The sequence below is a fragment of the Cryptomeria japonica genome, chromosome 1, assembly GCF_030272615.1.
Source record: "Cryptomeria japonica chromosome 1, Sugi_1.0, whole genome shotgun sequence".
In the NCBI taxonomy this organism is placed as follows: domain Eukaryota; kingdom Viridiplantae; phylum Streptophyta; class Pinopsida; order Cupressales; family Cupressaceae; genus Cryptomeria; species Cryptomeria japonica.
The window spans coordinates 294428351-294454264 of record NC_081405.1 but is presented as its reverse complement, the minus strand read 5'-3'; the positions used below and the strand labels follow the sequence as shown (position 1 = coordinate 294454264).

Here is a 25914-nt window from a genome sequence, read left to right as displayed (position 1 = left end):
AGAAGATATGATACCGGAAGAGTGAAGAGTTGTAGAGAAGTTCTTGAACTGAGCAACATGATTTCAGTTGAATATGTTGGTGTTGCCATCAATGCCAAAGGGGGAGAATGTTGGCATGATTGGCATAACTGATGATGCAAATGGAGAATGTTGGCTGAATCGGTATAGGATTGTTGGTGATGATATAGTTGAGTTGTGATGAAGAGATTGAGATTGCTTGATTGGATAACTTTGATCAGTTATTTATGTTGTCATTGATGGCAACTGATGTTTACTATGTTGTATTTTGTTATCTTAGTCTTTTTGGTCTACCAGAAAGAGCTAATCGGTAAAGAATCATGAAACCGGGAATTAGGACCTTAACCAGTAAATGAGGAAATATTTTGATTAGATTTGGCGATTGGTGATGATTGAAGTGTTGCGGTTTGGAATGTGAGTTTGTATCATTGTAATATGTATCTGACTGAAACTGCATCATGTTTTGGTCACAGGAAGTCATGTTTATGATTTCTGTTGTATTTTTGCTAGGGTTTAAGAAGGGTTTTAGAACCGGTAAAGAATTCTCTTAACTGGTAATGATTTTTGGTTTGGCGGTGATCTACATCAAGTTAAAATATTGGAGGTAATGTGGCACCACCCGCGTAGATGGATGAGTTGATGTTTTGGTGCGTTTGAAGATGGAATTTCTTGGGAATCAACGAAGCGCTTAGTAGAGTGTTCTAAGGGTTTGACTTTGTATCAGATCTAGTTGTTGTGATGAGTTACGCTCACTCAATGGTTGATATTATCCTGTAAAATGTTGTAATGATCTGTATGATGATTTGATATGATCTGTGATGATTTGTATTGTAAATTCTTGATGTATCTAGGGTTTAGTAAGCGACAATGTTGTAAGAGATATTTATGTCGGTATAGTTGATGTTTGTTGTGTCGGTGGTTTTGAGAAGAGAGTGAAGCCGAACTAGAGTGTGAGAAATCTGTCAGAGTGTTGCAGATTTGGAGTAGAATTGGATTTGATCAAGCAAGCAGCTAAGTGCTATACCCAGATCATTCATTATTGTTCCCTAACAGTTGCAGCAGTCAAAGTCCCTTAATTGGGTAGGTCCTAACATGCCTTACATTGTAAATCCCCTAACAGGATGGCTCAACATTTGAGTTCTAAATCCACTTGCAAGGTTGATCCTAACAAGTCAAAGCTCCTAACAGGGCTCATCATCTAAATCCCTTAACCGGGCGACTCCTAACAAGGTCTTCTCCTAACAGGGCATCTTTGTAAGCTTCTAATTGGGCTAGGTTCCTAATAGGGTGCATTCTGAAAGAGTGCAAAATTCTTGTGGGTACCAATTCCCACCGTGGTTTTTCCCTATTTGGGTTTCCACGTGAAAAACATGGTGTTCATATGGTGAATGTTTTTATGTGCTGTTATGCTTTATTTTTAGTTAATACATGGTTAATGAACACTTAATGTGTAGACTTGATAAATCAGTTTAGCAAATGATTATCAACACATATTGGTACTGGTAAATGACTTTTTTGTTGGTTATTGTTTGATTTGGTAAAAGTTTTACAAGGTTGAGTTTCAAATTTGAATTTGTTGTTAATAATGATTCACCCCCCCTCTTAGTATTAACCAGATCCTCTAAGATTAACACCATTGACCATTCAAACACTGCAAAGGGTCGTGAATGGCGATGAACCCCCATTCGATGCCGATTGGACATACTGCCATCATATAGATCCAAAACCTGTCAATTTCGCCTTCCATAACAACCATTCTTGCCTCCAGTCAGCATAGACTCCTTCCAAAATCTATTTCCTTCGCCCCTCACCATAGAAGCCCAGCTTGCCAGCCCTAGATCAGGAGAGTAAATGGTAAGGGAATGCCCTTTCGTTGAAACCCTAACGTGCGGAGCCAGCTGAAATGACATCACAATAGTCAAAATTCCCGCCTAGTAATAATTCTTACTATAAAATATATTTTGTTAAAAGAATATTGTAATTATGAAATGGTAGATTATTTTAAAATATCTTATTTATTTATTTTATATTTATATATTTATCTAAAACTTATAATTTTGATGAGGGTTGTTTGTTTTATATGGTGTTTATTTTAAATATATTAAAATTATAATTAATATTACTATTTTTGACATGTGAATGGTTGACAAATTTAAGCTAAAAGTTAAAAGTTAACATTAACACACTCACGCTATTTCATATGAGACATTTTATTAGATATGTCTCACATTATTATTAGTTACTGACTGAACTATAGGCGAGGCTATGTTTTAAACAAATGCCACATAGTGGCTAGTACTTGCCTTATAATATTGATATAGTAGAATAATTGTGAATATAAATTTTATATATTAATATAAAAATATAAGAAAATTAGCATTAATCATAACTAAATAAATCTAGTTAATTATTATAGAGTTGATTTAATATTAACAATAAAATAAAATAAATAAATCTAATTAATTATTCATTAATTTAATATTTAATAATTAAGAATATATCTCAATAATAAATAATAAATATAATTATATAATAAATTTATTAACATATAATATATATTATATAAATAACAAATATGTCAATTTCAATTGGTTATTAACAAATTAATATATAGATGAAATTATCAATTACAATTACATAATATTAATAAGAAATATTTTTTAATATAAATATGATTTTTAGTTGAACAGTTATTACAATATTTCCATGTTAGTATTTATAGAGAATAATGAAAAAGAGTTGAAAATTTATAATTTATAATTTATAATTAGATTTATTTATATAATTTGAAATGTCATAAATATAGAGATAAAAAAAAATATTATATTATTTTAAGAAATTTGTGTTGAAAAATTAATTTTTATTTTCCTCTTGAGTTTTTCAATCTTTCTATAATCTAATGCATCAACAATGAGTAGAACAGTTACACATATTCTATGAATTTTTAATAATGTTATCTAAAATTTTACATATATATTTTAGAAAAATAAAAATATTTAAAGAAACAAAAGAAATATTTGAAAAAGAAATATTTGTTTGTGATTGGTTCAATTAAATTTTATTAATAATTAATTAAATCAGTAAAAAGAAAATTCTTTTTATATATTCTAACATAAAAATTTTACATATATATTTTAGAAAAATAAAAATATTTAAATAAACAAAAGAAATATTTGAAAAAGAAATATTTGTTTGTAATTGGTTCAATTAAATTTTATTAATAACTAATTAAGTAATAAAAAGTAAAGTCATTATAACAAATAATTATACTAAATTTTTAATATAAATAAATAAATAAAATACAAAATTTCAATTGAAAAGTAAAATATAAAATGCAAAATTTACTATAAAAATATTTATATATTTTAAATAATATTTTTGTAAAAAAATGTTTAATATGTATTTTATTTATTTATAAAATTGTATTTTCTAATCCTTGAAAATTCAAATTATTTATTAATTTTAAGAATCATAATTTGTTTAAAAAAATTGTTATAATTTTGAAATAGATATGATTTTTTTTTTAAATAATAATTTTAAAATATATATTTTAAAGTAAGCACTACTAATAATCAACTTATAAAATTTAATAATCAATTTATACTCTATATTCAAATAAAGTACATCTAATTATAACATTAAAATTTTCAAATTATTATTTATATACTAAAAAATTAAATAAAATTTATAATTTAAAAACTTAAACAATAATAAACCTTAATAAGATATTATTTTCTTGTCTGAAAATTGAAATGTGGTGGATTTTCTATTGACGTTCTTACTTTGCCTGCTAAGGAGGAGTGGCATCGTGAATAATGCATAGATTATGCGTTGTTTCGAGAAAAACCTGCCTAGGCAAAACGATATTAGCCAATTGTTTGCAACAAAAATAATTTTTGTTAATTATAATGTTAACAAATGTGCACCTATACTTAAAATAAATTAAAAAAATTTAAAGAAAGAAAAATACTACCACCAATAAAAATCAAGCAAAAAAAATCTTTTTTGAAGTTAAAAAATATTTGATTATGAATAGTAAACATTTTTTAGAGATAAGACTAAACTTTTTAAGGCCTACATAACTTATAAATTTAATGTTAATTTTATTTATCAAGTTTTTCATTTTTAATTGTAAAGTAATTTATTATTCTATATTTTAGTTTAATAAAAATAAATCAACCCATTTTCAATTTAACATTTTTACCTTAACATAATAGTTATTATACTACATTTTTAATATTAACAACATAAGTTAAGAATGAAGTAGTTATGTGATTAGGGACCCTACCATGTATAAACTTCACTACTAAGATAGATTAAGTAGACATAAAATTACTATATCACTAGTTATATGTGCATTAAATCCACACCCTTGGATCAAAGTAAAGTAAGCTCTTAGATCTTAGGACATTCAAATGAAACCCTAACCTAAGCAAGGAATTTCTTTCATTACGGTTCATTTTTTGCTTGTTAAATAGTTGTATCTCATTGAAAACTATTAATTTTTTCATAAAATTATAATGAAAATTATTAAATTTTTCATAGAATTATAATTATTAACCGAGTTTAATCTTTATTGTTAGAAAAGGTTTTTGAATCTTTCAATCTATTGAGTTTAATCTTTATTGTTAGAAAATGTTTCTAGATTTAATTGCATTGGAGTTGTATTAATTTTTTCATAAAATTATAATGAAAATTATTAAATTTTTCATAGAATTATAATTATTAACGGAGTTCAATCTTTATTGTTATAAAAGGTTTTTGAATCTTTCAATCTATTGAGCTTAAAGAGTTTAATCTTTATTGTTGAAAAAAGTTTGTAGATTTAATTGCATTGGAGTTTTATATTTCCTTTCAATTCTGGAAATATTTTTAATTGAATATATTATTTTAAAATTTTAAAAGTAAATATTTAACACTTTATGCCTTTGAACTTCATTCAAACTAAAAAAAAATCCGTGTTTATTTATATTAAAATATAAATCATATCCTTAATAATTTTTTACAATTTCATTTATTATTGCATATTATATTTATATTATTAACAAAAAAAAATTCTTCAAATGTATTAATTATCTTTTAGTTGTTATTTTATATTTCTTATGATGACTTTTTTGTTTTCGTGTCTTAGATTTATATCTTAGAACCAAGATTGATGCATAAGATCTTTGAATAGTTTGTGTATAGCCAAAATATATACAACAATTTGCAGACATTTTTGTTTTATTTGGAAGACTTTAACTGTAAAATTATTTATTTATTTTGTCATTAATATTAAAATATAAATAATATTATTAATTTTTTTATAATATTATTTCCATTTTTCATTTATTTATTTTCAAATTGCTTAAGCAAGTCAATTCTATTTTCAAATTGTTTAAGGGAGTCAATTTTGTTTTAAATTGTTTATCTTTCAAATAACAAAATAGTTTTGCCAAACCTTGTTAGATATATGTTCCAGTGATAAGATGTATCACTAACATTAGACATGCATTCATTTTCACAAAATGAAAAAGCAATTGATATAGATATTGATAATTTACAATGATGAATAATTCATTAAAAATTAAAAAAACAACTAAATACAATAATCAAGTTAATTTTTAATTTTATATATAAGATTGATATGATAAAGGCTAGGTAAATTAATCTTATTTTTTTAAATATAGACATGCTACTACTATAAATTTTTATAAATATGCTACTTCCGAAAAGTGAAACAATAAAATAATTTACATAGGCCACTAATGTTTTCACTAATGTTTTCACTGCCACCAACAATTACAATTAATTTATTCATTGCAATTTTTTAAGACAAGAACTATGAAATAAACTATAATATGATGTTAATTTTTCATTAAAAAGATTTTAAAATAATTTATTTATTATTTTAAGCATTTTTTGATTGGTTGTTGAAATTTTAGACGCGTCTATTTTGGTTTCAAAATGTCAATACGAATATGCGTGTTAATGGTGTGTTTACACCATTAATTTTGGAATAAACAGTTGCTAACACGATAAATAAAAATGAGTGCGAAAATAAATGTATCTATGCTCTAATTTGAAGGATTTAATAGTTGCTTGTTTGTGGCTGCTCCATTTTGTTTTCAGCGATTGTTGCTTTGTAGTGTTGCTGCATTTTTGCTTCTCTCCATCTGTACGTTGATACAATTACAACATTTTTTGCTTACTGTTTTTCAAAGGTAAGAATCACACAATCTAATTAATCTTACCGTTTTGTGTTTCTAAATAAAATTCTAAAGCCTTGAGTTTTTTTAGGTAAAGCTAAATTCTATTCAATTTGGTCAGTTATGTCTGTTTCTGTGGACAACCGTTTCAAATCCTTTTGCTGACTGTACACAGAGATTGAGGTTTTTCTTCGTCTGTGTAAAACAATTGGATTTGCAATACCCAAGTTTTGTTTTGCCTGCTTTGCAGGTTTTAGTTTATTGTGCACAGATTGTGGCAGCAGCTGGAGCAAGATTGATTTTGGTTCATCCCATTTTTAAAATAATTCTTCTTTTGCCCCATGGCATTGTTAACTACATGACACAATTTGTGCAGAATCTTGACTATGTTGCTTGCCATGGTTTGTTCGATGGTTCAATGTTGATTATTGAAAATAGGGTTTCCATTTGTCAATTAATTGTTTATTGGTGTGAACGAGGTCTTCATATCCTTTTGTCTTTTGAAAAGGAAGTTTTCAGGCTTTGGCTCTTTTTTTTTACTGCAAACATTAATTTTGGGGCTTCTAAATTCTGTTTATATCTGAGAATGATCTTAGTTCAACGTTACCTATTTATTTCTGGAAGATATTTTTAAGAAATTTGATCCCCTGCTTCTATGCACGATAATACAAAGAAATCTTGAGCATTAGGATGATTCTATATTTCCCCTTTTATTTTTTCTGCCTAGCACTTCATCATCCATTCATGTAAATCTGCTAATTGAAGCTGAAAGCATGAGATCTGCATATTTATCATCTTCAACAAAACCTTTTACCCAAATAAAGTATGGAATGCTCCCTAAAGCAGGGAACAATACTCACTTTGTGCATTATATTTGCCAATAAGGAAATTGCCACAGAGATTTTATGTGCTTTTTTGTTCATTCACATCACTGTTAAGGGTTTCAAAACACATTCACACAATATTCCTAGCAGTAACATGAACACCCGCAGGGTCCTGCTTATTAAGCATAACTAGGGCCATTGGAGTTTTTGCATGCTCTTAAAACTATTGACAGTCTTTATCCACATTATTATGCTTATGCTCTATATTACTATGACAATGATGTTGCCATTGATTTATAGTGTGGAAGAGACGTTAGTAGCATAGAGGACCAACTTCTCTGCAAACTGACTAAATTTATCCATGTATTTCTTCTCAAACCCCCCAAAAAAGTTTCGTGACAGGTCTACACAAACATCATGTATGCACTATGAAGTATAATCCAAATTGAAAAACTTTTGATGCTTTTCTTTTCAAAATCAAAGCCTATGATCTACCTTCTAAGAAATAATCTAAAGCTGTCAAGAAAACCACATAACTCCCACAAAGGTCTGAAAATGACATTTATGAAGAGCAAAAGAAATTAGAAAAAAGCATTTTGCCAACACTGAAATCTGCAATAAACCATGAATCTTCCACTCAATAACAAGCACTTTGTGACCACGATGGAAGAAGACACCTGATAAGCTAAAGTGGTCTTGCCCACTCCACCTCAATGGTTTGCAAAAAAAAGAGCTGGAATCACAGGCTTTTTCTTCTATTCAAACACAGTCCTTAAACTACTTTGCTTTGTTTTAACCTCAGCTCTTCGCAATAAAAATTTGTAGACACTTTCGGAATTGGATTTCTCTCTTTCAAGGAATTTATAAAATTAGAACCGATAGAAGAATTAATTTGAATGTCTATTGACTTCTCATATGTTTCCCCACTAATTCAACTTGTTGGACAGATGTCAATGTCTCTATCATTGCATTTAAAATGTGTTAAGAACATAACAGTTATTCAGTTTTTGGGATGCCAACCCAGCTTAAATTTTCGAAATGATCCAAAATATTTTATGAAATAAATTTACATAATCAAATAAGCAATTTTTTTCTTAGATAAATATGATTAAACTCTACTTGTGTAGGATTTAGGTTCCCGAACACCTTATTCAACAATAGCATTAGAATCAACACTCCACCAAAGTATTGTTTTCCTTAATCTTTGGGTGTCCATCACAACTATTTTTTATTTTATCCATATAGTTCCTTACCTCAAAGCCATTGAAATCCAAGAGTTTTCAACACGCCCAAATAATTTGACTTTCAGAACAGAGTTCAAATCATTTATCAAAAAGAAGGATCATCATGTAAAATCCAAGTAATTGCCTAAATTGGTGCCACAAAATAAATCTATAACTACAATTCATGGTAAATTTTTTTTTTTGTTTCTCTTCAGATTTAATATTTGCATCAAGAGCGTAAAATCTACCAAAAATATGATCAATGAAAAGACACAAAATTTGAAAGAAAAAAAATTGGTGATGCAAATCTGTCAAAAGAAGAAATTTTTAATATATTGGCATTTCTTCAATGGACCCAAAACCCGAATCTCCCAATTCAGCAGCCCTTGCATTACATAGTCTACTAACTTGTTTTAGGCACTACCCACTTCTGTTTTTCCCTGTTACTACATGTACAGTTAATCTGGAGATTCATGGTAACGTGTAGACTAGATTGATTTCCAACATAGCACCAAATTGATTATCACGTATGATAACATGTCATTTCCTTTTATTTCTGACTATCTATATATTATTTTAAAAATATCCAAGATTAATTTCCAACATAGCACCAAATTGATGATCATGTATGGTAACGTGTCATTTCCTTTTATTTATGACTACATACCCAACTATGCTATGAAAAATGTTTTTAAATTACAAAAAGATATTGACTATTCTAACTAAGATAATTTGCAATTAAATAGATTGATGACAAACATTAGATATAGACACAACAATCAATGAAAAATAGTACTGAACGGGCAAAATATAGATGATACCTTCCACTCAGTACAAAAGTAAATATTCCTGCAACAATATCAAATTTAAATTCATGCACACTCAAGTGTATAAACGAAGATGGGATTTTGTTAGCTGCTCTGGTTGCCACGAATCAATATCATCTCATACAAGTTCACCTCGTTTTGATGAAACTTCACTTTTTATGGATCTATGTATGTATTTTTATTTTTTTGAACTCCTCATAATAAAAATAATAATAATAATAAAACTACATCAGAAAAGAAAGCCAATGAATTTCTCTAGAACTTTAATGCTTTAGGATATAGATACACACTTCACTTTGACATGTCCAAAACTATCGTTTTTGCTGCAAAATTTGCCATGATAAGACTAATGTTTATGTGCTTCAAACAAAATGAGAGAACGATCTATTACAAATTCTTTGCTAGAAGAAGTTAGGGGTTCTTTTTATGCAAAGACAAATCACCCGAACCCTCTGCAACCAACGAAAAGCGTTTTCTATTTTTTAGGATTGAAGCTAGTGTAACGTTTTCATCTTCTATGATAACTGTGTCTCTTTTTGGTTTAGATTCATTCTCAATACCACCATGTTCCATGCAACATTTAGGACATTTTCCCACTTGAGACTTATTCATCTACCTGCCCCGTTGTGATTCTTTTGACATTCTTCCAGGTTTGCTTGCCTTTAATTCATTAGACTTTCTTCCATTCCCATGAAGCATAACACGATGTATTGAAACCAAACATTCTAATCTTGCCTAAGCTATGCCAAAATGCAAAAATCTGAAGCAACCCTCAAGCCCACGCTAGCTATCTTGAGGTCACTATAAACCATACGATTCTACCTATGACTGTTGTGGTTTTGTGAATGAGTTATCTTGGATTCTGTTGATTATATATGAATATAGGCTGAGGATTTCCAATACTACTTATATGCATACAGATTACTAAACTATACTACTTGCACCATTGGAAGAATAGAATACATTCGACAGATTATCTTGAGAAGGCAATAATATAAATTCAAACTTTGTTGAATTAAAGTTAACGTTGATAATATAAAAACCAATAATTTTATAAATCATATAGGAGTTATTCAACTAATATGAGATGATAATTTTATAATTTTTTAAAGCTATTTTTCTATTTGAACACAATTTTTTAGTGACCCTGACAACCACTCAATTAATGACAAAATCAAATGGTGGCTCATTGCACTACATCCAAAGAAACAGCAAGAGAATGTGGAAACCACACAAATATCCCTGAAAGTGCTTTAAAAACTATTCCTTTTAAAATAAAACAAGACATTCATGCATTCCCTATTCAGCTACTTGTGGATCTAAGGTGACCTCTGTCTCCACTCTTCACCACTTTGAATAACTATAAAAACCTATCTAAGACATAATCATTGCGTTATGGCTCATGAAACTATCATGAAATTTGGTGGAAGCTACATATATTGATCCGATAAATCCAAGCAAGCTTTCTTTTTGTCTTGAATGTTAATGACTACTTTTCTTGGTAAAATTGTTCATTTTTTAATGTAATCAGCTTCATATTAGTGTCCTTAACCAAGCAAATCTTCATATTTTCTTGCTTTCTCCATCCCCATATAAAACTAACACCTATTAGGAAAATACATTGACAAGTTAGATACAATATATAGGCCTCTATGATTTCTGAGCATAAACCACTTCAGATGATATAACCACATTCACACTAACATTTTATAACTGCTCCTTTATCGTTGAATCTTATCATCATAGGGCTTTTCATCTGTCATTTGTTTGTTGACATTGCTCACGCTTTGAAACCATTACTTTGTGGTCATTTTCCTGTAGGAATACATGCATCTTTGCCATCTTATCTTGCTCTTGGTTGTCTCCTCTTTACCTTCTAAGCCTTTTATTCACTTATTCCAAACAATGCCTTTTATAGCTTCCTTGATTTACTATGACTCATATCTTATTTACTGTCAACATAGTTTATTTTCACATTTCAAGACAACCCTACCATTGCCAAAGTGTCCTCATGCTTGTCTAGATCATCTTGTATGTGCATTTGTATGGTTTGGACTTTACTTTTTGAATCTCCTTTGCTATCGTTCATTACAAATTTTACCACTAGTAAATCAGCTTGCCTATATACAAAGAACAAATAGGTCACTCTTGCAAAGGTGGTGTCAAGCTAATTGATCTTCTTATCACACAATGCATTTATGTCATTTACTGTTGTGTAATATATTTAATGTCTATTAAGAATTGATTTAATATTATTAGAAAAAGACAATTGTTTAATTATTTTCAAAATTACGTAAAACTATAACTAACATTTTTTTAGTACTTCGCAGATTGAACCAATGCTAGGACACATGCTGTTCGCTGTACATTGCAAATATCAAGTAAAAACAATTTCTTCTTCCTTTTCTATAATTGTTCAAATTTGGAAAATAATATAGCCTCTTGTTATTGATGTTAATAATTATACAAATAGGAGAATGTCTTTTTATTTTATCACTGCATGTTTACTCTTCTATATTACTATGACAATGATGTTGTCATTCATTTATAGTGTCCTCAAGTTCATTTTATGTTACTATTAGTTTATTGCCTTTTTAGGCCTTAATTGCCACTATTTTCCAAGAAGAACAATTCAAAAATATCATACAATTTATCAATCTACTCTTGCACTTCCTCTTGATCTAGTCCTGCACTTCTTGCACTTCCTCAATCTACTCCTGCACCACTTAATCTGATTTTTGAATATTTCTTTGACTTAGTCTGTTGCATAAACAAGTTATGTTACAGTTGTACTAGAAATGTGTATTTAATGTTATTAATATTTGTGTAGGCTAAAGCCTCGCCTGAAGATCTCTGAAACCTCCATATTAGAGGTTTAGTGCTTAAAAAAATTCAGTCTAAATTTGAGTTGCTTGCATTGGCTATTGCAATCACTTCTATCAATGCTATTTCAATTGCTCACAATGCCTTATAAAATTAAATAAATGTTTATATATAATTAAAAAGAGTTATTTACACCAATTATAACCAAGACAATGCCAAACCGCATTTTTTCATTATTACTGTTCTTTGAACTGTTACAAGCCAATGTTTTTTACTACTGAACAGAGCATGTAACAGAGCACCATAGACTGACTATTTTTGCTGAATAGAATATTGAATGCTATTGATTTTGTTCCTGGAAAATAGATCTCCAACAACAACTATCATACTCACTATTACAGCTACAAAAGCTCATTGTTAATGCTACTATACATGAGCTACAATATTTAAAGGTTGTTTGCCTCTCTTTTTCTTCTAATGAATGAATGCCTAAAAATGATTTGAAAAGCTAATATAAATATTTGGCTTTCAACATTTGGCAGAATAATTCTTATCCTTCATGTTTATCCATCTCCTTGTCTTTGTTCACTTTTGGAGCTGTAACTGTTGCAATATTCTCCATTAAAACAATGATGAGTAGTTAGATTGTAGGTTCTTTTTTGTTTTGTCTTTTCTAAGTAATCATTTCCCCTGCCTACAACACCTTTATGACACTCCTTGTGTAAGATATGCAAAAGTGTTACATTTTAGTCATTAGAAAGATTGAGATATGACCACCACTATGTTATCAGCATGAAGCACTCCCTGTCTGGAATAGTTCAAGTCCTATACAATTTGGTTGAGGAAAACCATATTTAAAAGATCATTATTGAGACCACCACAAAGCTATTGTGATTGATCAAAGTTGAATCTCCCTCCCTTTCGACCTGCTTAGCCATTGCCATGTCTGATGCATATGATTGTTATGACATTTCAACACAGATAACAAACATTTATTTCTTCAGAATGGGTTTCTTAATGTTAGACTAACTTGACATTTTTTTCTAATCACGTGTTAACACGAAAACAAATGTGAACAGCTTTTGAAGAAATACTGTTCCACTTGCCAGACTACATGTATTTGCTTCTTCTTAAGTCCTTTTCCTTCTCTTGTCCACATGTTAGTCTTTCATGATACATTTGAATGCATTATTTTGCACATGTATTCTTCTTGTTTGGCTCTATAGTTTCAATACACACTATCAAGTATATCCCTTTTCTAGAATATTAAATATCAGTTTACCGTAAAATAATAGTTTATCATAATTTAATTAATTTTGCAGTTGTTTTCATTTTATAAAGTGTTTAAATGTTGTTAGTTCATGTTTAATAATAGAGCAGTTAATTATGTAACAATTCCCTACACCATTATGCTTCGTGTAATAATTGTAGTTTTATTTTTCCTTATTTAAAATCATTTGAGTGAACACAAGCAAACATTGTTAGTTCGAAGGCAAAAAAGACTCCAAATAAGAACCAATTGCAAGTGAATCTTTCTACCGCAAAATAAAAGGTTAGCTTATAAAATAAACTTATTCCTACTTCTGCTATGACTTTGATTTGTTCTTTATCTTGTATCTTCTCCACAACTTCTTAGAAAAAAATAATTTTTTTTGTATATTTAAGAAAATAATATATAGTGTCTTAAAGTAACCAAATAAAATACTAAATGCATTAGCTGTGAATTTATTGTAGGCATTTGAATATATAGCTAGTCAATTGTCTTTACGTATTGCTGACTTCAGAATAAAGATCTAATATAATCATCCAAAGAGGATAATCTGATATTCATTACTCTTTATTGGCAAGCCCACATAGGCTTTCTTATGTCCATAACGGAGCTACTAGAAGATCCTACATAACACTACATATGAAAAGATCAAATTTCTCTATTAGAAATGCAATTTCTACACAACAAAGAAAATACTACAGTATTAGAAGGAATTAGTTTTCTACAGTTCATGAATCCATATGCTAAATTTATTTGGGTTAACTTGTGTGTATTTTTCAGATTCGATATTTCGAATCACACCTAGTGATTGATTATCAGAAAGAAGAAAAAGTCATCATAAGTCATCATTAGAAAGAGGAAAATTTAGCACATGAATCCTACAGTATTTTGAGATTAAAAACTCAGACTTCTTGAACCATCAGGCCTACATTGTATTCTCATTGTTTTACACAAAATGCATGATAATGATTGTCACTAACTCTAGACAAGGGTATTAAGAATTTGATAATCTACTATCTTTCTCCCCATTCGATTACAAAATTAATATTTCTCTTACTTGGAATCACAAATGTCTAGTATAGACAACCTCCAGGAGCCAAAAAAGACCAGACAAAAGCCTTGTCATGAACAGCCTTTGCTACAGCTTTCCAGGCTTCCACTTGCTCTTTTTTATTAAATTCAAGCCAGTGTACTCTGCTACTGCTATCATTGCCCTCTTGCATTGCATTTATTGAACATACGTTCACAAGCATTTTTTACAAACACTTGCCCAGAAGTGTCATAAGAAACAATAAACTGTCAAAAGTCACTCAAAAATAAATAAATAATTTACTTTTAGGTATTTGTACCTTAGGAAATGTTTATTATGGCATTAATATTCATTTGCTTTTGTGAATAGAACTTTTATTGATGCACAAATGCAATTGATTCCTTGTGCTTTTAGATGACATCTCTTAGAGATTGGTATGCATGTCTTACAATAAGAATGTCATCATAAGACTTTGTTGTATGCTTTTCAAATTAAATTGTTTGATATGATGAGTTTAAAAATCATGTTTAATGCTTTAAGTTTATATGATTGTGTATCTGGTGCCTAGTCAGTGCCATCCTAAAAGATCATCAATATCTCTTCCTCAACTGTGCAACTATACTTTTGAATTTGCTCTTTACAACCTTTCTCTTTACTTTTTACAACGTCTTTGTTCCATTGAAATTTACTACATTGCTTGCTGAAGTTGAAGCAGTAATGCACATTAGCACTCAAATCTACAACAAAAAGATGAACCAAATACTGATTAACTCATCAATTTTTTTAGTGCTTACAAATGAATTAACTTCTATTAGAAGTCATAACAACATTATTAGTTTTCACTGAGCAACATGATTAAACTTCAAGACGAAAGTAAAAAGCTACTCCATGAAGACAAAACCATACAACATGAGAGAAAAATATTCAACTTACCCATGGGCTTTCAATTCATTCCTAAATTTAGCTCACCTCCCCAACCAGCTACTTTTCCATCTTGAACAAAATTCGTGTGTTCTCTAGCATCCTACTAAGGTGCTAGTGTCAACACATCTAGCGAGGAAATCAAACACCATGGAACAAGTCTTTATATATTTCAATTTTCAACATATAAGAACATATAGCAATTTCCAAAGTTTAAATATTGGAGAAGCTTGTTTAATCAAACACCAGGAAAATCAATTGTTGCATCGTAGCCTAGTTTGGTATTTATTGAATAAATCAGTTGCAACTAGAATTGATCAGAATTTTGTTTTTGATTAATAGGAGCTCTATTTTTGTAGTTTTTAGAGTCAAAATAACATTATCATTATCATCATATTTTCCACATAGAAATAACATTTTAAAATACTAAGAAAATATTGGCTCATGGGTTTTGAAGATTGTTGTTTCTTATCTATCTGATTGTTTCAATTGCATTCTTTATACTAGATAAGCTTACTAGTTCATCACAACATATTTATAGCCAGTAAAATTAATAGTCAATGTTGAATGTTTTTCTGCTATGACTTGAGATACAACTCATTGTAGAGAATTAAATATGCATTTTAAATATAAAGTTTATATAGATAATGGTAATCATAACTCTTTGCTATATCTCTTAATTTTGCAGGAATTTGAATACAAAAGCTGGGAACAATCAACAACATCTTACAATGTTATATGCATACTTATAATGCTCAATGCTATTTGATACAATACTTAAGTTTTTGTAAACATAATACCTTTACAGCTGAATTGCTAAACTCAAAATTTTGTTCTAAATAAAAAACTTTTTCACACAGTAATTTTGATACCTCTTTCATGACTTTTGCATATTAAAACTAGACACAATGCTTTTGTGTTATGTACCTATTTCCTAATATCTTATCAATGATAATTATTTCGATATGATTTTTGTTAAAGCCTTCTATACTCAACTTGCCTAAATATCACTTTTTTTTTTTTGATAAAAGTGGATGAACCACTGAAATTATATTAAATCTTTATATTTTTTTTTACATGGTGTCTAGTTCAACGAGCACTGAAGGGAAAGAACCAGTAAGAAAACCCTTCAGTATTGCTCAAAAAACAAAAGCCTATTTACCCATTATAAAAGCCCATAGGCAACCCAGATACAACCCCTGATTACAATATCAATCGCATTAGATATAAAGGAAGCTTGGAAAAAGCTTATAGGAATCAGTGAAGAAGATGGCACCCCAAAATGAGACCACCATGTCCACAAAAACAGTGTCATCACCCAAAAGGGACCAAACTGTCTATGCATCGCATGACTCCAAGGCCCTGCAGAGAACAAACCCACAGCTAGAAGGGAACCAAGTAAAAGCAGACCTGACAACACAAGAATAGTTAGCAAACATATGCCCATCCATATAATAAGCAGAGAAGGATGGAAAAAACCCTCAGGAATCAGGGAGAGGCCTATCCATAAAAGAATCCAAGTAAAAAGCCATAACAACAACAACAAGATAAGGAGCCATCTGCACCACCAAATAACTTGTCCCTCATCTGGAATATAACAGAGAAAAGGACAACCACACCAAGAATAGGGAATGAAGGAAGTTTCTGAATGAAAGGTCTATTAAGAGAGAAGTTTCATGCAAGAGATAGGAAAATCCGAAGGGGCAAGTTCTATATGATCAGCACCCTCAACAACAGCCTTGTTTGCAAGAAAATCTGCGAAAGCATTAATTTCTCTAAAACAATGAGAAATAGAGAAAGTGGAAAATCCATTTAGTTGAAGGAGAATGTGCTCTAAAAAATACTGCAGGTGCCAAGAGAGACACTTTTTTCTAGCAACTGCCTGAAATACCAGCATTGAATCACCTTCAATAACAATGTCCTTAATGTTTAAAGAACGAGCAAGATCAAGTTCAAGGGATAAGGCCTGAAACTCAGCCACATTATTAGTGGCATGACCAATATATTTACCCACTGCTTTGATGATCTTTGAGGAGTGATCAAAAATAATTACCCCAACCCCAGACCTCCCCAGATTACCCTTTAGAGGCCCCATCAAATTGAAGTTTGAATGAAGGAAAAGGAGGAGGACTCCATTTAGCCATCTTGCGCTTAAGAGTCAAAGATACTCCATCTGTTATAACCCCATGAGAAGGCATCAAATGAAGTAAAGACCATCGCCAAGTGACCCAATTATCCCAATGAGAAAAGGACCTGAGATGATCTAAATTTCTATGAATGAAAGCAAGCACAACTTCACTAATGAAAGTTTGAATTTTACCAATATCACTTTTATTCTTGGTTGTTCTATTGTAATTTGCACTCCTTAAAACTTGCCTAAATATCACTTTTATTCTTGTTGTTCTATTGTAATTTGAACTCCTAAAACTTGAAATTATCTGAACTTTTTTTTATATAAAAATTTGATCTTGTCCAGATTATGCATTCTACATATTGTCTTTTGTTTTTGTATTAAGTTTGAAGTCCTTTAAAGTTCACACTAATTAAAAGATCTATCATTTGACTTTAATAATCTAGGCAATTGCATAATATCTACTTTGTTGACAAAAACTTAACAAACATGATCAACTCTATAGATGAAGACTTGTATTGGTTGTATTGGCAAAGAACTATAGCTTATCTATTTTTAGTTAATGGCAGGGACTCATGCTGTCTCACAGCTCTTGTTCATATAATGTGCAAATTAAATTTCCACGGAATGTTAAGTCCATCGAGTGTCCAGGGCATCCAGTTATATAACTCTCGGTCTTCGAACCAATCTGCAGGGCATGGGGTCCCTGCTTCACCTTCATACTCTGAAGCACCCCCATTCATTTGAAGCTAGAACCTTTCACACCAGCTTTCATGCATTACCCATCTTCAGAAGCCGGAAGCAGAGACCGGGTTTGGTGGTTGCAGAAAAAACCAACAACAATGGAGAAAATGCAGGAAAACAGCAAGGAACTAACAACACCACTTCTAAGCCTAGGAGGGAAAATGGATTCTGGTCTAAACTAAGAAGGGGACAGGTAACATCGGCACAAAGTAAAGAGGAAAAAGATCAAACGTCAAATGCATTCTGGGACTCTTTTGCATCAGGGAATGGCGGGGATTTGGAGCCGATAGAACCAATAAAGATTGGCCTGACTGATTTGCTGGACCCTGACCCTGAGAATATGTTGACTGTGGGCTTGATTGGGCTTCTTGCTTGGGCAACTGCCCATATATGTTGGCAGCTCTTCTTTGTATCTCTGGCAATTGCTGTTGCCGCGCTTAAGTATTCTTTCATTGCTGCCGTTCTGCTTTTTATTCTTGTTACCTTGCTCTAACTAGGTATGTTTCTTTCTGCTTTTTTCGTATTTTCTGCTCATTTTGTTGATGTATAAAAAAATATTTGATAAGGGTTTTTTGTTACTCCATCTCGAGAAGATTTCAATTGTTTTTTCCTGTCATTTTGCAATAATTCCATTGAGCATTTTATTCAAACCAAAAAGGAGTCTAGAGTTTGTGCTGCAGTTGACGATCCTAACTATATGGCGTAAAAAACAACTCGGTACTTGTGAAGACAGGTCTCTAACGACAGATCAATTTAAAGCTTCCAGTGAGATACCCAATTATGGTTTATTAATGAAAGGGTCCAGCTGAGGTTAACAAATTAGCCGCTTTCTTTGAAATTTCTTCTGATATTTTCACACGTTTGCCAATGACATAGACATCTGGCATCGGGGAGAATGAAGCAGATCCTTATATGACAAATAATAAAGTATTTGCTGTGGGATCATTCATTTCATACTATGTTGTTGAAGTTTATCTGTACTTTTGCGCTGATAACCTCTGAATGAATTAGAAAATGATCAAGAAAATGAAGGTTATTTTGGGTGAAATCATAATTTAAAAAAAAAAGTTCTTGGCATTATTCTCAAATTATCGTGAAAGTTTCATAAGCCTTTTTATCAAATTTAAGAGGCTATTTTCCTGTAAAGCAATCTTCCAAACGGTTTGCTTGGCTTGTCTGGGCATCTACATAGAGCATGCATGTCAATGGGGTTGTAGCCTGTGTAGCAAATAGATGGCGCTCTTGCCGCCTACATACCAGGCGATAGGGGGATCGGTTGTAGCCATGTATTCTTTGGCTCTGAGCACTTGTGAGATGGTAATATTTACAAAATCTTAACCATTTTCACAAGGGGCCGTGGGTTCAGTCGGGAGATCTTGGAGAAAAGCTTCATCGGGAATGCATATATTCATATATGACAGGTGTGTGCAATGTTCCACATCATAGTAATTATAAGATTGAAATTTGTCAATGAGTTTTTGAGCTCCTAAGAGAATGAACTCCTAAGAGAATGAAATTTATCCAAAGCTACTATTCTATTTCAAGATTCAAGGATAACATAAGCAAACGGTCAGGGAAACATATGTTCTTAAATTGTGAAGAAGCTCATTTAGTCCAGTGATTTTAAGAACAAATTAACTATTGTATGTTGCAATCTTTTATTCAAAATGTTTATATGCCATACAAATTTATTCTAATTTGTTGAAATTAATTACTTATATAACCTTTGATGTTATTTTACAAGCATTTTTGTTTACATCACAATATATTAAACAAAAATACTTTTTAAAATTATGTTCCTAATCAATGGTTTTTACTCGAGCATTTACTACCTTGTAGAGATGTTCATTGCCAGCTATCCAATAAGTAAGCTTCAGAGATCATTATTGGTGTCAATCCCTTCTTGATAATTAATAGGCACGTATCTGACATCATGTTCACCTCCAAATCCCTAAGATTGTAGCATTCAAGTCGTTACAAGCTCAAATTGGAGGGCTTTATAAGCTCGTGCAAAAATCAAGAACCTTTGGTTGCACTACTGAGCGTCAAAACAACTTACTTCTACAAGGCAACTTACCCAAAGCCCTACCCAAAAACTTTATGCATCTCTTGAAGATATATATCTATGTATTTCTCTCGTCATGCTAAAACAAAAAAAACTACCGAGTTATTTTCAAAGGACCAATATTTTCCACTAACACTACATGAGCATAATAAAAATTCAAGAAATCAGAACCTCGATGATTTTAAAGCTATCTCGTGCCTGTGCCTCCTACGCACCTACGGTCATACGGTTGCCCTCCCCTCCGTTCTCACCGTCGTCGTCTGTTCGCTCCCTTCAGTGGTCTTCCGTGCGCGGTGTAAGGGATAAATTCCTGAACTGATCCCGGGTCTCTTTGACCAGATTTCTTCGTAGCCTTGTTTCCTCCAAAAATTCTTCATAGCTTCTCACCCTACGATGTTCTGGCGACACGTAGAAATCTCCTTCGGCTTCTGCTCTTGCACCCTCCGTGACACCTCCTTGGTTCCCTTCGGGCAACCCTTCGGCAAGTTGCCTCAGCCTCCATCTACGTTCTACTTGTTGTTCCAGAATTAGGGCTCTCTGTGCGGCCTCCCACTCCTCACTTTGTGCCTTATTATTTCTATCCTTATTTAATAAGTTGGGCATTAATCCCCGTTCATAATGTAGGAGTGTTCTTTATTCTGCCCCCAAGGCTCAAGGTTCAAGTTTCTCGTCGTCGCTTGCCATTACGCTCCTCTTCCCAGCGACAGTTGTTTTCTTCGTACTCTCGAAGGACCTATTGGCGTCACTCCTCCCGTTGGGTTTCCTCCCTTCAGTGCTGGTGGGCAAGGGTTGCTTGGGCTAGGAGACGCGGGAGTTGGTGCAACAACCTATTTGCCGTCGGACTGACGTTGAGAGCGTCCTAGACTACACCCTCGGGTACCTCTTCCTGTGTAGCCTCCCCTCGTACAAAAGTCTCTATAGCCGCCTGGAACTGGATCACGAAGTCGCCTGTCAATGCGTTCTCCCCTTCGTAAAGTTCTCTCAGTCAGCTACCATCCCCCTCGATGCTATTGCCAATGGGCTGGCCCATTATCCTCCGTAGGCCATTCACGCTCTGTGGCTACCCAGATTCAGACGGCAACGACGCTAGATGTTTACCCCGTGGGGTGTGTTATTAATATTGCATATCAACAGTCAGATAATAACCATAGGATAGAATAGTAACCAGAAACTTAGAGCAATGCTTTCATTAATGCCAAAATGTCTAGTACAATAATCATTCTTTGCATCAGTGTATCCAACAACAAGTACAAGAGCATATATAAAGACACGGTCGAGGGTTGCGGTTACCGCCCGCGGGGAACCATCGTGCAACAGACAACTACCCTCAACGACACTAACATACTTAACCAACGTAGCTTAACAAGTAGTACAAAGCCCATTTTACGACCAACAATGCAATTGCTTCAACTCTAGGGGTGACATGTTCTATAACCCCAAAATGTTGTCCTTGACCTTGATTTAAAAAGTCCATTTCTTCTCCTTGCCACCCCGACTAGTAAAGGCCAGGTTTATGTACATATTTTATTTTGAATTATTTTCTAGATGATCAATAATTGTTGTTTGACCTAACTTTTGGGAGGCTTGTAATTTGAGGAAGCAACAACAGATCTTTTATAAAGGATAGCCCTTTTAGAGCTAAGCCACGACTGGAGCTTGTACATCGGATATTTATAGGCTAATTCAGACTGTCTCATCAAGATATGAGGTATGCTTTTACCATCAAACTGATTTTTCAAGGAAGACCCTCTTTTATTCGAAAGGAAACATCAAATATTTACCAGAAATTCAAGTTAAAAAGAAGCAAAACAGCAAGCTAGTGAAGAGATCTTGGTGTGATAGTTAACGGGGTACTCTTCTAAGATTTTTGAAGTTTCTGAGCTCAACTTTGAACAGAATTTTGCAGACATTCCGCCTAAAACAGAATAAAGAGCACGGCCCTAATTTTTAAAAGCATATATTCACATTTCATCCTCAATTAGTAATAATATTGACATAATTTCATCTTTATTTGAAATTGTTTGCCTGTACGTTTCATATTTTGCAGGAATAACTATCTTCAAAGTTTGTTTTTGCAATTACAATTTTGATTAGCAACAAGCTCCGTCAGCATTTCATTGCTTCTTGTAGTATTGCAAATCTTATTTCTGCAACCTGCATACAGCTATCATCGCAATACCATATCAAATGGGCATATGTAGTAACAAATGTTGAAGGATATGGGCAGTTACAAAATTATCAAGCAGATGACAGATTTTTGGCAGACACCTTGCATGTTCTAAATAGACAAAATATATATCTGAAACCAAAGATTACTTCCTCAAATATAGAACATCTATCGACATAAACATCTCCTATCGTGTAATGCTCGAAATAATCAACTCTATGAAAACAAGGAGAGCCAACTGAAAACAAAGCCTCAAACTGCAATTTAAAGGAACCTTTTAAGATAAATTTTGAGAGGAAAATCGAACCCAATATCTCAAGCCAGTGCCAATTTAAGATGAGAAATTAAAGAAAATATAAAGTAGTAAATCCCTCAAACCAAGGATCATTTTACATAGACAGATCCATATAATAATAAAAAATTAAAATGAGGTCACTAAATTGAGAATTTGTTTTGCATTGCACATAGTTTGATTGAATTTTGTGGCTCTTAGCTACTTCAGAACATATTTTTGTAATTCACTTTGGATATATTATGTAGAAGAGATTTATGTTGATCTACAATACTAGTTGGTACAATGAGGCCCTAAACTTATTTTACAAGTTTAGTTGCACATCACATCAAGATTCAAGTTTAGACATTCATATAATGTATCAAATTCTACATATGTATATGTATGTATGTAATTATAACATACTGTAACTATGCATACATGAGATTTGCTGCTGTCCCCAAAAAGTGGCTTCAGACTGCTGCCCGTTCAAGTTTAGACATTCATATAATGCATCAAATTCAGCATATGTATATACATGTAATTATAACATACTGTAACTATGAATACATGAGACTTGCTGCTGTCCCCAAAAAGTGGCTTCAGACTGCTGCCCGTCCCTAAGACTGTGGAACATAGTATAGAATACACGAACCAAGACACCAAACACACAAACTCCAAAAGATCTAGACCATCGAGTGGTTCATTCAATTTACACACTGGAAATGAGTCACCTTGTAGGCCGCAGCTGAAATATTTAACCACAAGATCAAACCCAACTTCATATGTGATGAAGGTTCACAAGCAGACTGCCTTATAGGATGTAACTAACAGTTTTAAAACTAAACAAAACCTAACTTCGTGCCTACACAATGAACGAAATTGATAACAATATTATCCATGAGACTTTAAAATGTCTACAGTTTGGTACAAACATTTATACAGTGTTTTCCATGGTACATCTTACAGGTTCTAGCACCACCTATTGCTCTTTCAAACAACCTCCCAAGGCCTACCAATTGTTGGATATGTGCTGTATACTCGCATGTTCTGCTTCCCTTATCTAGAACCCACCATTCCTAGTGGTGCCTGGGGCTGCGCAATGCCTAAGCAGTATGAGTGGTCATGCATTGGACTTTTTGCCCATTAAAGGTGGTTTCTCCAGCTCACTATTTTATACTCGTTGTATTGTAATATTACTCAGTTGTTTACTTTAGTGATGTGCCTATAAAATCTTTCACATAGATTAGACTTATATACAAGTAAGAAATATCTTATTGTATTGTGGACTATAGAGTTAATAAAGAGACTGAGTGCTGTTTTTGCTAGGTTTTCCCCCAAAAGGGCTTCCCAAGGTAAAATCTCTCATTATACTATGTGTCAGTCATTATTGCTTTCTACTGTAAATAAAATACCATTAGCACTGCTTCTCTTTGCATAGGTTTATTAGTATCATTTGTCTTCATTTGGTATCAAAGCTTAGGTTTAGCTAGTTTTTTGACAGGTCATATTGGCTCTATGATAAGCCTTTTCTTAAGTGGGAGTTTAACTTAGTTGAATCTCATGTGTGAAGGAAAACAATGACGACTTCAAGTCTGAAGATAAAAAAAATTAATGACTAGAACTTTGAGTTATATATCATTAAGATAGAAGATCTTGTCCATAGAGATTAGTGGGTGGCTGTAGCAAAAAATAAGCCCTCTGATATAATGGTAGTTTTATCACTAAAGTTTTCCACCCTTGGTCAATTGTTTGCCTAGTAACAAATTGAAGTCGTTATCCATTCTAATAGCTTATTGAGTAGTGTAGTCGAGCTGCAATACATAGTCGCTGTCTATATTCAATTAAACCCAATCCTTAATAAAGTCAATCTATTTAACTTGTGTAATCGCTGCTCTTTATCTGATAAGTATGGTGAAGTTGACCACAATATTAATTGTTTGTTTGTCTTCAACAAATCGTTGATTCTATCTTCATATTAATAACCATTTCTTATGATTTCGTTGCTTATAGACTAATCCATTTGTTATGACTTGCTTTATTTATTAATCCATCACCTTTGGTTATCAATCGGTTTGCACGTAATGAATGAGATTGTTTGCTGACTTTGACTTCTTTCTTAATAAGGAATCGCTGCTCCATTAATCATCAGCTGCTTCTCAATCTTGGGCGATCTTAGTCGCTACAGCTTTGACCTTCGTTATTGCTGCCTTTCTTCAAGATTATGGTTAATACTCCAGTCTTAATCTTCGATCATATAAGCATTGTCTTGTTAATATGTGCATCAATGGCATTACATGGGCACTTAATATATTAGTAATTGTTGCTTTAAAATGAATGTTTAATAACAGTCATCACGATTGTCTTTTATTTCCAACGTTCTCTTTACAAATTAATCATAGTTTTTATTAATTGCTACTTGTTTTATGATCACAATTGTCTCTTCCATATTCACAATCTTTAGTGAATTGTTGACTATCAAATCGGCCAGCATAACGATAATAAGTCGTTGCAGTATTAGATAAGGAAGTCATCTCTCTTTGTAACTCTTTACCTTCCATCGCTATATTAATAACCATAACCACTGCTTCTTTCTTGACGTTTATTTCTTATCTTCCATCGCTGCTTCTTTTGACAAATTATTGTGCACTTATAGCGTGGATAGCCTGTGCGCAATAACAAGTATGATTTATTTCCTATTACCATCGCTATTTATGATTCTTATTTTCTGCCTCTAAAGCATTGGTTGCTTTATCTAGAACTGAAACTTTATTGAGTCGCTGCTTGACTCTCTTTATGAACTCATCTAGTCACCATTCTTTAATAAATTTGCTGCCTTATAATGTAAGTCACAGTCATAGCTTGTTTATTTATTTATTTATTTTTGACATTGATGATAGTCTTTACATAATATTGTCTTCTTATCTTTTATATCAATAATACAACTTCATTTATTTGACATCAATGACAATAATTTCAACAATCTCTTGCTTTGCCATTGATGACAATCTATTCTTTCTCTTCCCCAAATCTGTATCTCCCCATCTTTGACATCAATGACAAAGGGATGTAACTAACTCCTTTCCTTCATGATGTGATTTTTCTTTGATGTTGCCTTTGTCTGTAAGGCTCCCCCTTGCTTTAATCCTTCTTGAGATCAATCTCTATTCTTTTAACCCTCCCAACTCTTCAATCTCATCATAAGATTGTGACTTGCCGCTTCATGTGCATTGGTAGAGGTATGTAATCTCTTGTCTTGAACACTTCTAACCAATTATGTGGATACCAAGCTATTGTTATTCCTTGATGCCAATATTTTATGATACCAATTCATTGTTATCCTTAATATAGATTTATTCCGTAAGACAGTAGATCAATTGATTATTTGACCATATCCTTATTGCTATTCATC

The 25914-nt window shown here is 32.1% G+C and overlaps 1 protein-coding gene across 7 annotated transcripts; it reads left to right on the top strand.

Annotated features, from left to right (window-relative positions):
* Positions 1-6039: 6039 nt before the first annotated feature.
* LOC131046444 (uncharacterized) lies at positions 6040-24813 on the top strand. 7 transcript variants are annotated; one of them, XM_059217517.1, is made up of 4 exons: positions 6040-6175; positions 11411-11461; positions 17950-18496; positions 24630-24813. In XM_059217517.1, exons 1-3 carry the CDS (start codon positions 6062-6064, stop codon positions 18490-18492), a joined length of 708 nt encoding a protein of 235 aa, XP_059073500.1. In that variant the 5' UTR covers positions 6040-6061; the 3' UTR covers positions 18493-18496; positions 24630-24813. The 7 variants fall into 7 exon arrangements, with proteins under 7 accessions (XP_059073500.1, XP_059073493.1, XP_059073497.1 ...); XM_059217510.1 differs by lacking the exon at positions 24630-24813 and adding an exon at positions 18733-19074; XM_059217514.1 differs by lacking the exon at positions 24630-24813 and adding an exon at positions 18729-19074.
* The last annotated feature ends 1101 nt before the right edge of the window (positions 24814-25914 follow it).

What these genes read in the sequence shown, in the direction of transcription:
- LOC131046444 (XM_059217517.1), top strand. Translation starts at nt 6,062, where the DNA reads ATGTATCTATGCTCTAATTTGAAGGATTTAATAGTTGCTTGTTTGTGG. An exon ending in ATTTTTGCTTCTCTCCATCT is followed by an intron (nt 6,176 to 11,410) that starts GTACGTTGATAC and finishes AGTACTTCGCAG; the next exon opens with ATTGAACCAATGCTAGGACA. An exon ending in CTGTACATTGCAAATATCAA is followed by an intron (nt 11,462 to 17,949) that starts GTAAAAACAATT and finishes ACCAATCTGCAG; the next exon opens with GGCATGGGGTCCCTGCTTCA.